Raw genomic sequence first — 14,582 nt, forward strand, 5'->3', positions numbered from 1 at the left:
AAATATGACTGCGAGCCCTTCCGCAGATGGAGGCAGGTGACCTTGTACGTTCTACCTGGACCCCAACCAGACCAACGGCCAACAGGAACCCACACCTGCCTCTTAGCTTCAACCATATGCAATTCAGTTTAAGAATACAAATGATATTCTGTATGTTAGTAAATTGAACACCAATAAAAAAAAAATTTAAAAAAAAAAAATACAAATGAAAGCGTTTCGAGCCTCGCATTGCATTCTTCCCACCCATAATGGGATCTTAGGCCAGTCTAAGAAAATAAAAGTGAATTGGAAAATAAATTAATCATTAGAAATGTTTCCCCATCGGTGCACTTTTGTCTTGGGCCATTAATATCTGAATATTAGCTTTCAGAAATGTTGAACAGTGACTTTGTTGTTTGGGGCTCGGTTTTATTTTTTTAATCCTTGAAATTGATTCATTCTGGAAGACCTTGGTAATAGCCAACAGAAGGGATGAATTTCAAACAGATTGCTTTCATGCCTGCTCATATTTGCACGGACATCCTTCACTCATACAGGGTGGTCGTTGATTATAAGACTTGGTTCCTGGCCCGTCTTGCAATATTTCAGCTTGGATCTAGGGCTTATAAATTTCTCTGTGCTTAGAGCTCCTTGCCTGATACGGTGGCACTAGAGTTAGTCACATATGTTCCTTCTGGAAGAGAAATTCCTGTGGGGCCTTTGCCATCAGGAAAAGAGAATTGAGTATGGCAGTCCTGCCCACGCATTTCACTGTCTCCAGAGCTGAACTTCCCGCCCCAGGCTGTGGAGGGATGGGTGCCTCTGGAACGTACCTCGGTCCGATAGGGTTCACAGACGAGGGTCTTGGGAAGTGAGGAGAGGCAGTGATAGGTGAGTGTGGAAAGGCAGCGCTTCTGCAATTTAATTTAAGAATAGGCAATACTGGTCCCCAGCTGCTGCTCGTACAGCTGACTCATCCAGAAAATATGATGCTGTCAGAAGAGGGGGAAGATATATAGGAATAGTAATATCCCAAACAGGAAAGAAACTGATTTTGATAAGTGATGTAATTTCAGGAGAGATACTCTGAGTTGGAAGGCCATCCTTGCATGCTGATCTGTTTGGTGGCCTTGAACATTTTCCTAACATCCCCTGCCTTGCCTCCCCGGGGGTCCTTGTGCTTTGCTCCTCAACTCACGCTGCCAACAAAATGGCCTAGATATTGGCCTCCTGGGGCACAGTCCGAGGCCAGCTGCTCATTCCGTAGAATTATTCCACAGCCATCAGCAACTTGGCACATTTCCCTTGGACATGGCTTTGAATTTGTGACCTCGAGGTCAAGGCATCGTAGCTGGTTTCAAATCCCTACTGTACCCAAACCAACATCCAGTAACATGAAGTCTGACCTCTTCTTTCTAGTTCCTCTTAGGGAGGAGGGCTTTAGAAGGATGAGACCTTCCCTCCCCTAAGGGGAGTGTTGTCTCGTGCTTCCTTTGCCTGTAGGCGACCTCCAGAACTCCTACCTGGACCTGAAGCTCAGATATGGGAGTCCCTCCACGTGCAGAGCCTTCCCCTGGGAGAAAGAGCTGAAAGACCAGCACCCGGGCTTGTTCCAGGCCTTGCTGGAGTTGGGCCTGTGGACAGGTAGGTAATTGTGTCTTTGCCTCGCCTTTGGACACTGGCTAGGAAGGCTCCTCCTTTTGCAGCTCCGCTCACCCTCTTTGGTGACGTATGCCTCAAAGTTATTTTTAACCCTATGTTCTAGGGTAACTTCACATTTACATTCTGCCCCTGTAGGCCCACCTCCCTCGGTGTCGCTGTGTGCATTTCCAACACTAAATACAAGGACAAATTGAGGAATCGCTCCAGCCGTTCTTTTAAAGCCAAGGCCACAGAGGATGGCGTGCCGCCAGAGCTGGCCATCGAAGGCCATTGGTTTGGCCTGTACATTATTGTCAATTAAAAAAATAAAAAGTACTTGCTGGTATCTCAAAAGTTGCATAAAAAATGCAAATTTTTAGCTTTTCTTGAAAAACCAAAGTTCTGGCAATGCTAGGCACAGTCTGGGAGTGAGAGTCGGCCCAGGCGTGCTCCGTCCATCCACGGTACGCCCCACCCCACCTCCCATTCCAGCACCTACCACCTGCTCCTCTCCTGCGGCTTACCTGCCTGCTCCCTCAGGCACTTGAACCTGAGATTCCTGACTTGGCACCGTAAACGGGATCTCAGCCATCTGTCTCACCTTCCCGACCGTGGCCAGCTTCTGCGTAGGCCTGGCACAGTCTGGGTGTGCTTAGTCATTCCGTGCCCCCTGGAGGGCCACAGGGGATCTTGGAATGAAGTCTGTTGGGAAGAGGAGGGGAGCCTGGAGTGCTCAGCCCGGGGAAGGGGATGCCAAGGCGAGCGATGATCACGGTCTTAGTGGTGAGAGGCCACCCGAGGTGCCGCAGAGTGCCAGCGTTCCACGGAAGAGATGCCCTGTTGCAGACAGTGCAGAGGAAATCTCGTCCGGCCTGAGGGAATCCAAACCAGACAAGATATTTCCTCTTTTCGTTCGTTTGATACCTGCTGAGTGTCTGCTCAGTTACTTGGCTAGACTTTAGAGAGAAGTAAAATCACACAAGGTCCCTGTCCTTAGGGGAAGACTTGGAAACAAAGGAAAATTAAAGATGCATCTTTTTTTAAAGACTTTATTTATTTATTTATTTATTTATTTATTTATGAGTGAGTGAGTGAGTGAGAGTGTGAGTAGGGGAAGGAGCAGTGGGGGCGGGAGGAGGAGGGGGAAAGAGTCTCAAGCCAGACCCTGTGCTGAGCGTGCGGAGGAGCCCAGACGCGGGGCTTGATCTCATGACCCCGAGAGCACGACGTAAGCCGAAACCAAGAGTCCAGTGTTCAACGGACTGGGCCCCCCAGGCTCCCCTGGGGATGCATCTTTAGTAAAAGCAGTGGGAATAAGTGGTAGAGTCGCAAGGAAGGAGTGGTCAGGGAAGGCTTCCTGGGAGAGGTGACACCGGGATTGATTCTTGAGGAGTCGGTAGGTGTTTGCCAGATAAGCAAGGTATCTGGGCATCAGAGGCAGGGCAGAGGCAGAGCGATGGGAGCAGCGCAGCCCTTGGAAATGACTCGCGAGGGGCTTGGGAGGTGGGAGAAGGCCTGGAGAGTGTGACTGTGATGCAGTTCGGGCACCGTCCTGAGAGTTTGGGCTTCACCTCGTGGGTGACAGGGGCCCGTAGAAGCAGCAGATGTGATCAGACTTGGGTTTTGAGGTTCTCCGGCAGCAGCGGGCGGTGAGGGGGAGCTGAAGGAAGGGGTGTACGCGGAAAGCAGGGGTCCTTGGCCGAGGACGCAGGCCTGGATGGGACAGGGTGCTGGGGACAGAGCTAACGGGGGTGGAGACAGGTTGGCTCTCAAGGACGTGGGGCTGCTTGGATGCGGGCAAGGACTGCGTAGCCCCTGCAGCCCAGGGCCTGACTCGGGCCCTGTGCTCCTTCTTCTCCCTCCCATTTCCTGGGGCCCAGGGGCAGGCAGGGAGTGGGGCGCCAGGCAAGGTAGGCAAGTTTCCAAAATGAACCCCAAACCCCCATTCTGCCTTCAGCTCCTGTTTTTTTCCTGGGTTACACCGCCCTGTCCGTGGGGACTGGGGAGCCTTCTGCAGAGGTCGGCCCTACACTCCTCATTAAAATCCATCTCTCTGCCTGGCACCCTGCCCTTGCTTGGGGCCAGCAGAGCGTCCTCCTGCTAACCCTGGAGACAGACTGGTGTGGCGCATGGTGTTCACTCGCTAACAAGGCCGAGCGCAACGCAGAAGAAGTTGATTTTGTAAATTGAGGTTAAAAAAAAAACGAGTTTACACTTTTCACAGATCTCGAGTCTGGTCTCCTATAAAAGGAATCATCGTAGACTCGTGTGGCTACAGATCCATTCCTGGCTCCTCACCCCCCTTCCTTGTGGGTTCGTCTTGCTGTTAAGGGCCTCGCTGGCTTTGGAGCGTTCTGGACAACTCTAGTTAATAAGAACTCTGCCTACATTGTTTTGTGCTCTTGCTAGTAGACTCTATTAGAACCATCCTCATGGTTTTCCATTTTTCATATCTGAGGTAAGCTCTGGGAGTGGAGTCAAGGATCATCAGGTGTTTGGGGCTTTGAATTCTGGCTGCAGGAACTGAATGGGCACAGGAAGAGAGGGCAGGACTTCAACTGTGTGAGAAGCTTCTTGGGTTGCTCATGTCTCGACCTTCCTTGCATTCATTCACTCAGCAGATGTTGACTAAGTGACCCTGTGAGCCGGGATCGAACAAAAACGGGGCCGTGTTTCATATATCAGGTCAACGTAAAGAAAAAGGTCAGCTCTCATTGCTCCTACAAAGGGAATTAATTTGTGGAATTATTATTTTTCATTCCCGGCAATTTGAAAAAATAAGACCACGGAAGACAGTGGCCTGTGATTTCTGGTTCTTTGCGGCAGAGTCATTTATTTTCTTGGCAGCATGTCCCCACATGCACAGCCCACTCCGCTTCCAGGCCGCTACATGCGCACGTTTCAGGCTTAAAAAGAGTTGTTTCTCCGCACTGTGTGATTTCGGGTGGATCATCTGCTCTCTCGCTAAGCCAACAACGCACGTCAAAGCAGTGATGAGAACATTGCAGGGGGTGGACAGTCGGGACCATTGGCTTCATCCACGACCAGCAGGGACCCTCATCGGAGGCCTGCATCCGGCCTCGCGAGGTCAGCAGTGGTCACCACCTTTCAGTTGTTCCCCAAAGTCTGAGCTGTACTTTTCCTACCGCAAGAGAGAATCACCCAATATTTGTACCCTCCCTCTTTAAGGACTGTAATCGAAAATGTGTTTTTGTGGTAAGATACATGTAGTGTAAAACTCCCCATCATAACCATCTTTCTGTGTACTCCTCAGTGGGGTTAAGCCCGTCCACATTGTTTTTTTCCCATCCACATTGTTGCATAGATCTCTAGAACTTTCTCACCTTGCAAAACTGAAACTGTACCCATTAAACAACGGCTCCGCATTTTCCCTCCCCACAGCCCCTGATAACTGCTGTTCTAGTTCCTGTCTCCATGTACTTGCCTGTTCTAGAAGCCTCTTGTAGGTGGGATCGTGCAGTGTCCGTCTTTCTGTGGCTGGCTTAGTTCACTTAGCACCATGTCCTCAGGAGTGTCGTGGCATGTGTCTGAATCTTCTTCCTTTTGAAGACTGAATAATAGCCCATCATCTGTATATACCACATTTCGTTTGTCTGTCGATGGATACTTGGGTTGCTCCCACCTGTTGGCTATTGTGAGTAGAGCTGCAATGAACGTGGGTGTGCAGATACCTCCTCCAGATTCAGCTTTTAATTCCTTTGGGGATAGACTCCGAGGTGGCGTTACTGGATCATGTGGGCATCCTGTTTCATTTTTCGAAGAACCTTCCTACTCTTTTTCATAAGCGGCTACGCCATTTTACGTTCCCACTGACAGTGCCCAAGGGTTCCCATTTCTGTACATCTTGGCCAACGTTTGTTATCTTCTGGTCCTTTGATAAATAGCCATCCTCGTGGGTGTGACATGTAATTTATGTGTGTAATTTATATACTGGGGAGAGTTTGGTTTAATAGCAATTAGGAATGATGCTCTCATCGATGACATGAAAGCTCTTTGTGGACAGAGAGGCACCATATGGATATGAGGGATAGGGTCGCCTGAAGAGGGCTCATCTCACTCTGCCTTGAGTCATAACGATTTGATCCCGTTTGTGCCTCTATCACACAATTGCAAGCTTGTTGAGGGTAGCACAGGAAGTAGCAGTGTCCCACTTATACTTCCAGTTCTCCACGGTGTCTACAAAGGTGCTGGCCATACAGGAGGTGCTTAGTTGTGGAGCCTTCTTCTGTATGACCCTACACAGCACGCTTCTGTAACATTCCCCTCCCAGAGCATCCTTCACCCACCCATGCTCCTCGGCAGGCTTACAAATAGTCTTCAAGTCCCAACTCAAATACTACCCCCTCAAACGGCCCTTTTCTCTGTCCCCAGGGAGACTGCTTTTCCTCCCACGCTCCCCTTGCCATTTCGTGGGTATCCTCTTCACTATACCTGTCCTACCGCATCATCATTGTTGCTTTGCCTGTCTGATTCCACAGTGGAGCTTCTAAGGCTTCAAAGACAGGGACTGGGATCTACGTTTCCTTTGAAGTCCCCCAATAAGTATTTGTTGAGTAACTGAACGCATTCCAAATGATTAAACGATACATTCGCAGCACTAAAAATGTCTTTGTTGGGTCAATCGATCGCTGAGGGAAGGAGGAATTTGACTAGTAGGAGACACACGTTCAAGGTCTACGCTAGCCAAGCCACGACACCAATCTCAACTGATAGAAGTCTATGGGCTTCTTGGCCCTCTTTCTACATTTTTCTCATTTCTTGCACACTCCTTCAGTCTGTTCTCTCCCTGGAGCTGCGGCCCTGGCTCTGAGACACCTCTGCAAACATAATTCTGTTTCCCAGGCCTGCCAGCGAGCTGGGTTCCAACTCCTCCCCGTCCACAAGAGCAGCCCGGAATCCTTCTTACGCACAGCCGGTACAAAAGAATTCCCAAAAAACGTAGCCCTCATGGCTCTCGCGTTTTCATTTCATTTCATGGATCTCGCTGTCTGTTAATCTACTGCTGAAGGAGACAGGTGCCCAGATGTAAAACAGCCGCAAGGTTCACGCACGCCCAATTCGGCACCCGTGGATTGGATCCCTCCAGCAACGTGCTGGGCCCTGGGGCAACCGAATGAAAAGACTTAACTCCAGCCCACACAGAACTCTCTGCCAAGTGCCAGGGGTTGAGGAGGAGGGAGGCTTCTTAAAGGTTGACAGCTGATGTGCGAGCCTTGTATAAAATGCAGCTGTGCCCACCGGTGGTTCCCACCCTGAAGAATCACAGGACGTGGTCCTCGTCGCCCCGAGTAGGCATGCCTTTGAATTAGAGACGGCAGCGCTCGGGGCCCTCAGCTGCAGTCACAGAGACGTGGCAGGGGACATTCCTGCCTCCCGGCATTCCAGAGCCACTGCTCTGCATTCTGATTGCCATGCTTGGCACGGGAATCCTACTGTGCTGCTCTGTCCCAAAGTCCACGACGGCCCAGGCCCTGGGTGGCATCCAACACGAGACCCCGTGTTCAAGACCTCAGGGGGACCATCATGATTGGTCACCCTCTATGTTGTTTCCTGGGGAACCTCCAATTCTCTAGGAAAATGGCTCTGTCGGAGCATAGAAATTGCCCTATTAGCATTTGGGCCTTCTCCAATGCCGGGATGGTAGTGTTCCAGTCTGTGTGCTCTTTCATTATTGAAGAGGTGTGCTGGCTATGTCTTTCATTCTCCTGTTGCAACTTCCTTGTCAAAAGGGAGCCCTTAGAATTCAAAAAAACCCTTTGAATGGGGCTCCAGCATCCAGGGAAGAGAGGTGGTGGGGATGGGTTGGGGGGGGGTTGCTGGTAAGAGGCTGGGGGTGGGAGGCGGGGGATGGTAGTGGAGGAGAGCTCCAGGCCAGAGAGCTGGTTGGGGTAGGAAGGAGTGAGGAGAGCGCAAAGACTGAGGTGCAGGTGGGGTGCAAAGGCGGGGAGGGACAGGTGAGCCGGCTGGCATGCCCCTGGGGACGTTGCACGGAGGCTGGATCTGTTACCCCCTCCCTCCTCCTGGGCTGGGCGCCTCTGGGCCCACGGGAGTCGGAGGCCGAGGCTGCAGAAAGCCAAGGTCCACCAGCAAACGGGTCTCGAGAGGAGGCCGGGTCCTGCATGGGCTCGCCTCCCGGGGCGGACACCATCTGCGTCTGGTTCCTCTCGTTTCTGTTTTTGTTCGGGTCTGGCCTGACTTGCCCCGGCTCGGCAGTGCTGAGTGCAGCAGACGAGGGACCTCCACGACATGCCAAGGGGTGGCTGGTCTTGCTGGCGTCACTCTAGTTTGCTTTTAACTGTTCGTATTTTTGCCAACGATGGCAGTGTTTATTTGGAAACACTAAAATGCAGAGCACGGAAATGTTAGACAGACAGTAATGTTTCTTAATAACACCGGGATACCGTGTCCTTTAAGAGCTATTTTCAGTGTTGTTCATTGAAAACCCATCATCTTTATTTTTATTTAAGAAAGCATACATTATAGTTGTTGGTGGTGGGTTTTTTTCTTTTTTTTTTAATACACAGAAGCACAAAGGAGAGAACAGAGAGGGGCATACTTTTCCTGCTCAGTGAACCCCTGATGGGGGTCCTGGTTGGGGGGGTGGGGCTGGGCTGTGGAGAAAGGAGGGAGAGAAATTATGGGGACAAACTAGAAAACTTGCATACTGGAGTACAAGCCGTTTACCTTTTTTTTTTTTTTTAAGATTTATCTATTTTATTTTTAAAGATTTTATTTATTGATTGATGAGAGACACAGAGAGAGAGGCAGAGACACAGGCAGAGGGAGAAGCAGGCTCCCCACTGAGCACGGACGCGGGGCTCGATCTCAGGACCCTGGGACCACACGGACCTGAGCTCGAAATCAAGGCCTAAGCCCAACCCGCCGAGGCACACAAGCATGTCCCAAGCCACTTTTGAGAAATAAGCCATCTCCTTGGGTCCCTGGGGCTCCCAGGATCAGAATGCAAATAAGGAATATGATGCATGTTGTAGGTTTTTTTGTGTTTTTGTTGTTGTTGTTGTTTTAAGTAGTAAACCGGTGAGATCTTCCTTTTCTGGTTAGCTGACATTTTCTCCTTTCACTTCTTTTTCCCTTTCCAACTCGTACTTTGGATGCGTTCCACCTTTTGGAAGCTTGAAACTAAAAATGCCTTTCCTGTCGATGCCCCCCGTCCCCCTCACGAGGCACGAGGCAGCCTGTCTCCTGAATTCCCAATCAGGTGCCCACGCCAGCTCCCCAGCAAGGGCCCACCTTCTCATTTTCTGCTCTTTGCCTCCGTTAATGATGAGCCTGCAAACGGCCGCCTTATGGGATTGCGTAGAAGAGAAAAAGGAACAAAATGAACAAGGCCCGTGCTCCTGGGGAAACGGGAAGGGTTAATTAGTGGGGGCGCTGGCCTTGTGTTTCCCTAGCTTCTGGGGCAGGAGGCGAGAAAATGGGAAAGAAGATGGCTCCTTCTTCTATTTTGTTTGTTTGTTTTTTCCATTATGCCATTAATCTCCATAAACAAGGCATGTTTTTTAGTTACAGATCGAGGAGAAAAAAAAATGCATATGCTAAACCAGATGGGTGAAATTAACAGTTTCATTAAACTAATTTTAAAATTGCCAGTTTTACAGTATCACCAGTGGTACCATGGCTTTCATTTTCTGCCGCAGTTGGAATTTGAACTTTAAAGGATGTGCAAAAAGAGCAGTTTTACTTTAGAATATTATTATTTTTTTATTATATTCACTAGTGCAGAAAATTGTTTAGATTCTTTTGCTGAGAAAATACTGATCGGTAATATTTTGGGGGGGAGTTAGGAGTTTTAATATGTAAAAGAAATAATGAAACCTTTTCAATCTGCCTTGGTTGCAGTCTGCAGGTTTTTTGTGCTAAGGTTTTGAGCTTTATGGAGGATTCCCCTTTTGCTCCTTGCTCCTCAGCAATCCCAGCTACCTGGGCACTCTTGCTAATGATTTCTGGGGTTCTGTGCCAGGGGTCAGCAGGGCAAGTGTTTCATTTAGAGCTTCATTTGGTTGGGAGCCTCCTCTCTCCTCTGAGCCCACAAAGCCTGTGTCTGTGGGTACTCAGGCAAAACTCATCATCTTGGTTAGGTGTTCGGTGGAGCAGGTGAGGTGAGGATGAATCATTAACAAAATGTTAATGTTGCTCTGCTCAGAACGTGCACAGAGGGGCATCTGAGATGAGTACATATTTAAAAGTAAATATATGAATAAGTAGGAGTAGGATTTATTTTGCAACTCCATCTGAGTGCTGCAGTGCATACTAAATCCAGTGGAGTAGGTTCTTATCCTGTCTAATGGTTGAGTGGGATGGAATTCTCTCACCTATTCAAAGGGAAAATCCAAAATGAGATCCCCAGACTCCTGGTGGAAAAGGGTGTTATTATTCAGATATATCCCAACAGATGAGCAGAGGGAAATGTTCGAGGATGTTCATTGCCATGTTGTCGGTTATAGCAAAATCACTGGAAGCAACCCAAGAGTCTAAAAATAGAGAACCGGTTGGGGACACAGCACTGCTATAGAATGCAATACTACCGAAGCTTTAGAAAGCGTGGGTTTCTGACAGACACAAATACTCATGATACTTGGTTAATTTAAACAAGAAAGTTGAAGGTCAGAATTACAGGAGCTTTTTGGAAAGAAAATGCATATGTATCAACACAGATAGATGTGTATATGAATTATTGTCTGTGCAAAGAGAAAAGTCTGGAAGCAGACACACCAAGCTTTTAACAGTGTTTATCTTCGCTATTAAAGAAGGATTGGGAGAGAGGGCACTTGTGGTTTCATTTTATACAAATCTGCATTATTTGAAATTTTTTTAAAGCAGCTATTTCTTTAGGGATTAAAAAATACAGAAAGAGAAGCAAATTGCATTGTTTAGTCTGGTGATTTTTTCAGCACCTGTTGCTTGGGATCGACAGAGTAAAAGCAGTTGCCTCTTGGAATCTAGAAGGCTGAGGTGAGGTGTTTTGGGAGCCAGGAGATGAGACTGCCTTCCGGGCAGGGCTGGGCTCCTTCTTCGCAGCTCGGCAAAGTGGAGGCACGTGTCCCCCACTCAGGGAACAGCCAGCACGCCTATGTGCCCAAAAGGACTGGCACCAGCTCATAACCAATAGCTTGGCTTTCACAATTTCATCCTTGGCTCCCACTGGTTTGGCTTTCACAATTTCATGCTTGGATCCCACTGGCCTCTGTTTTTAGCATGGACTTCTGCAAGAGAATTGCCCTTAAATAAATCTAATCTCAGACCTGCCCATTTCAGTTTTCCCACATTGGAAGCTCCCCTTAATGGGGGTACTGATGGAATGAGTCCTTTGTTGCCTCCTGAAAGTTGTTGGGAGCATTTCAGTTTGGGATAGAATGAGAAAAGACAAGAAAAATGTTGGACATGACAATTTTCAGGCAGATAAAATTTGTCTTAAATAAGATGCCCATGTCTCTTTAAAGATAAATAACATCTACAGAATTCTATATGGTCCTTTGTAACATATAATCTAATAGATTAGAAAACAAACATTTGTTGCCTAAATTAATAAACATGGGAGATGAATAGTGTAGAGAGACTTTGGAAGACAGTCACGCGTATGTAGTAAGACCATATAACCTGCTAGTTTGGGGCTTAAATGTTTATCAGATTTGTGAGACGGTTAGGTAAAAGGAAGTACCGTACAGCTTAAGGCAGTTGCATAGAGAAGGGCCCATCGATAATGGTGAGGCACTTATTAAGACATCCGGTAGCCCCTTAATTAGCAGGTAGGTGCAGCACAGTAAGTAAGACCCTGACTTACTTTTCTGACCCGCAAAGCTGAACTCAAAACCCGGCTCAGCCACTTACCAGGTTTTGTAACATTGGACGGGTTAGTTGACTTCTCCAGGCTTCAAACTCCTCATTGGAAAAATGAGGACACTAATAATAGTCCCTACCTCATCAAATTGTTCCGATTACATGACATAATTTGCATAAGACACCTAATCCAATATTAGGTGTTTTTTAAGCCCTCCATTAAAAGGTTGACTCATTCCTTTTACTGTATTTAGAAACCCTCAAGAAAAACTGGAGGCAAAAGATAAGAAAGCATCTCAAAATAAGGTTCTTTTGCTTGACTTTTTAGAGCGGCACCTAGGAACTATTTCTGAGATAAAATACATTCTTCTTCCCTGAGTCTTGGGGGGGAAAAAAGTCTCTCTGGAACTTTCGGTGGTCCTGATTTGGTGGTGAGTTACACCGAGTAAATTACTCTCTGGAGGTGCTTTCTCAGCTATATAAGGCACATCCTTTTCCCCAGGATACTAGGCTGTCATTTAGTGCCAAAGAAAAAACTATTTGCAGAATGACACCGTGGCATCCCCAAAGGGCTTAATTTACCTTCCTGGAAGGTGGTATATTTCAAGGCGCTGCAGAAACAGCCATATTAATAACTCAGGTGGTTTAATTGGCTTTTCCCTCTTCTTTCTATAGCCACGTCTATCCCATGGTAATTAATCGTGTGTGCTGTGAATTGTGGTTATTTACAGTGCCAAGGAACCAAAATGAATCTGTATTAGAAATCGGCAGGAGGATATTTGAGAAAGCTGTAAAGAGACTCTCCACTGTTGATGGTCTTCACCAAATTAGCTCTGTCGTCCCCTTTCTGATGGATTCCAGCTGCTGTGGATACCATAAAGCATCCTACTACCTCGCAGTCTTTTATGAAACTGGATTAAATGTACCTCGGGATCAGCTGCAGGTAGAGTATTTCATGGGTTCCAGGAACATCAGTCACCTGCGTTATTTGCAGAGTAATGCTCTCATGCCCCAGGTGGGAACTAGACATGTTTGTGCTCCATGGAATCCTTTAAAAATCTTTACACTCAAGAAAAACGTCCTAGGGCTATTTTAAATACAGGATCTTCTATTTTCAGTGAGTGAAAAAAGGTGCCTCAATTCTGGACACAGGCTGGGGGTATGATTGGTATACTCTAAGTCAGAGTTTGGGCAGGGCTTACCGGAATCCAGAATAGGTGCCTCTAACCCAATTCTTAAAACTACTTAACTGCTCTGGCCCTAGGACCGTCATCTCTCATGACCATTTTGCTAAGTGAAGTCATTCGGACCTCTCTAAGCAAAGTATTGTCACAGCCAGACCTCTACCGTCAATAGAAAAGCCTATATCAGACTGTTTAAGTTGTGGTTTTGAGACCCAGTTAAGTATAGAACTTGCTGAACATTTGGAATCCCATTTTATAAGTGCTATGAGCAGTTCCTGACCACTTTTAGTTTTCAGATCTACACCGAGCATGAACACACCCTGGATTTGAAGAGACTCAGGTTGTTTAAACCTGCCCAGGTGGTTCCATGCCCCCTCCAAGGGACTTCTTTGTGTATGTCTCCGGCTTCTTGAAGTCCATCCCCAATCGCATGCTTTTCCGAGACCCCACGGCAATCCCCACAAAGGTGAAATAGTGAAGAGGATTCTAGCCCTGTCTCTGTCCCAAAGTGGCTGGTTGGCCATAGACACATGACTTCAAATCTCTCTCCTGTCTTTCCTCAAATATGAAATGAGGCTGTTGGACCGGCTGACCTCCAAAGACCCTTCCCAACACTAACATTCTGAGAGTGTAAGGTTAGGACATGGTCCCTATGCAGATCGTCTGCCATAGATGATGTAACTGAAGCAGACTGGGGATCCTTGGAACAGTTGGCGGATACACAAACAGATCCTATGAGAGAAGTCAGAAGACGACCTCTGTTTTCACCGAGTAATGGACAGAAGTCAAGGAGTCATGAGCTATTAGGCATTAAGAAGGACAGAGTGCTAGGATTTGTAATCCATTAGAGAGCTGCTGTGGCTTCTTTTCTAAAAAAAAAATTTTAAAGGCACATTAACATGTTTCTGGAATGACGAGGTTCATATATAAGGGGTGGGGTCAAATGACTTTTCAATGTTAGGATTTTATGACCCTTTTCTACAGTCTTGTGAACAAGACTGTAAATTTGTGACTGTACATTTCTTCCTAACAGGGCATGTTGTATAGTTTGGTGGGAGGCCAGGGCAGTGAGAGGCTGTCTTCAATGAATCTTGGATACAAACACTACCAGGGTATTGACAACTACCCCCTGGACTGGGAGCTGTCCTATGCCTACTACAGCAATATTGCCACAAAGACGCCCCTTGACCAGCACACACTTCAGGGAGACCAGGTAAGATAAAGACGTGGGCAGAGATAGTTGTGGCTCTGTTTCCTGGGGCTTCCTGAACAATTTTATATAGTGTCTGCACCTGTGGTTGGCTCATTTTCAGGCTTTTAGAGGATGAGCATAATTGAATAGAGAGAAAAGCTATCTTGCACTCTCCAATTCATATTTCCTGACTGTCTTCTCAGGCTGAATGCAGGAACAATCCCACATCTATACATGAAAAGCCTTTCATGAACAGGAGGACTTGCATGGGAAGAGTAGATTTGGCCCTGGGCATATTTTGATTTTGCAAAAAAATGTGTATCAGAAATATAGACACCTTGTCTTTGTTCCAAGACCATGTGAGGGGTGGATCTGGAGGTGTTAGGGATTGGGTCAAATAGAGTGGTGAGAGTAAGCCAAGGGCTCCTATCAATGGGTGACAAGCAAGCAGAATTTGTGGTGTAAGGAAGCAAGCTCCACCCCTGGCTATGTTCCCAATGCTGGGCATCCCGAGAAGTATCCATCCACATCACAAGAGCCTTGTTAGCTCAGGGCTTCCAAGTGACCGACATGGGATGCTTGAAGACTGCCCCAGCCCAAATTAAGGACTGGATGAGGAATAATAACTCTAGCTTCTAATCTTGCAGGCTTCCAAATCCTATCAACTCATGAGGCGGAGAAATCAGTGGCTTATATCTGCCAAAAAAATACATAACATGTTACATTGAATCAACTGATGGTTTGTTTTGAGGACCATAATGAAAGGG

General features: G+C 47.4%; 1 protein-coding gene across 6 annotated transcripts in view; it reads left to right on the forward strand.

The window, feature by feature from the left end:
- SEL1L3 (SEL1L family member 3) overlaps nt 1-14,582 on the forward strand; it is a 100,953-nt gene that overhangs the window by 39,923 nt on the left and 46,448 nt on the right. For all 6 annotated transcript variants that reach the window (XR_012022576.1, XM_072808716.1, XM_072808674.1 and 3 more), the window contains exons 9-11: nt 1,483-1,623; nt 12,171-12,382; nt 13,657-13,836. Coding sequence is in view for 5 of the 6 variants with exons in the window: in XM_072808716.1 (XP_072664817.1) it covers nt 1,483-1,623; nt 12,171-12,382; nt 13,657-13,836 (533 nt within the window). In the remaining variant the exon portion in view is untranslated. The remainder of the gene's footprint in view (nt 1-1,482; nt 1,624-12,170; nt 12,383-13,656; nt 13,837-14,582) is intronic.

Source organism: Canis lupus, chromosome 2 (genome assembly GCF_048164855.1).
Source record: "Canis lupus baileyi chromosome 2, mCanLup2.hap1, whole genome shotgun sequence".
NCBI lineage: Eukaryota > Metazoa > Chordata > Mammalia > Carnivora > Canidae > Canis > Canis lupus.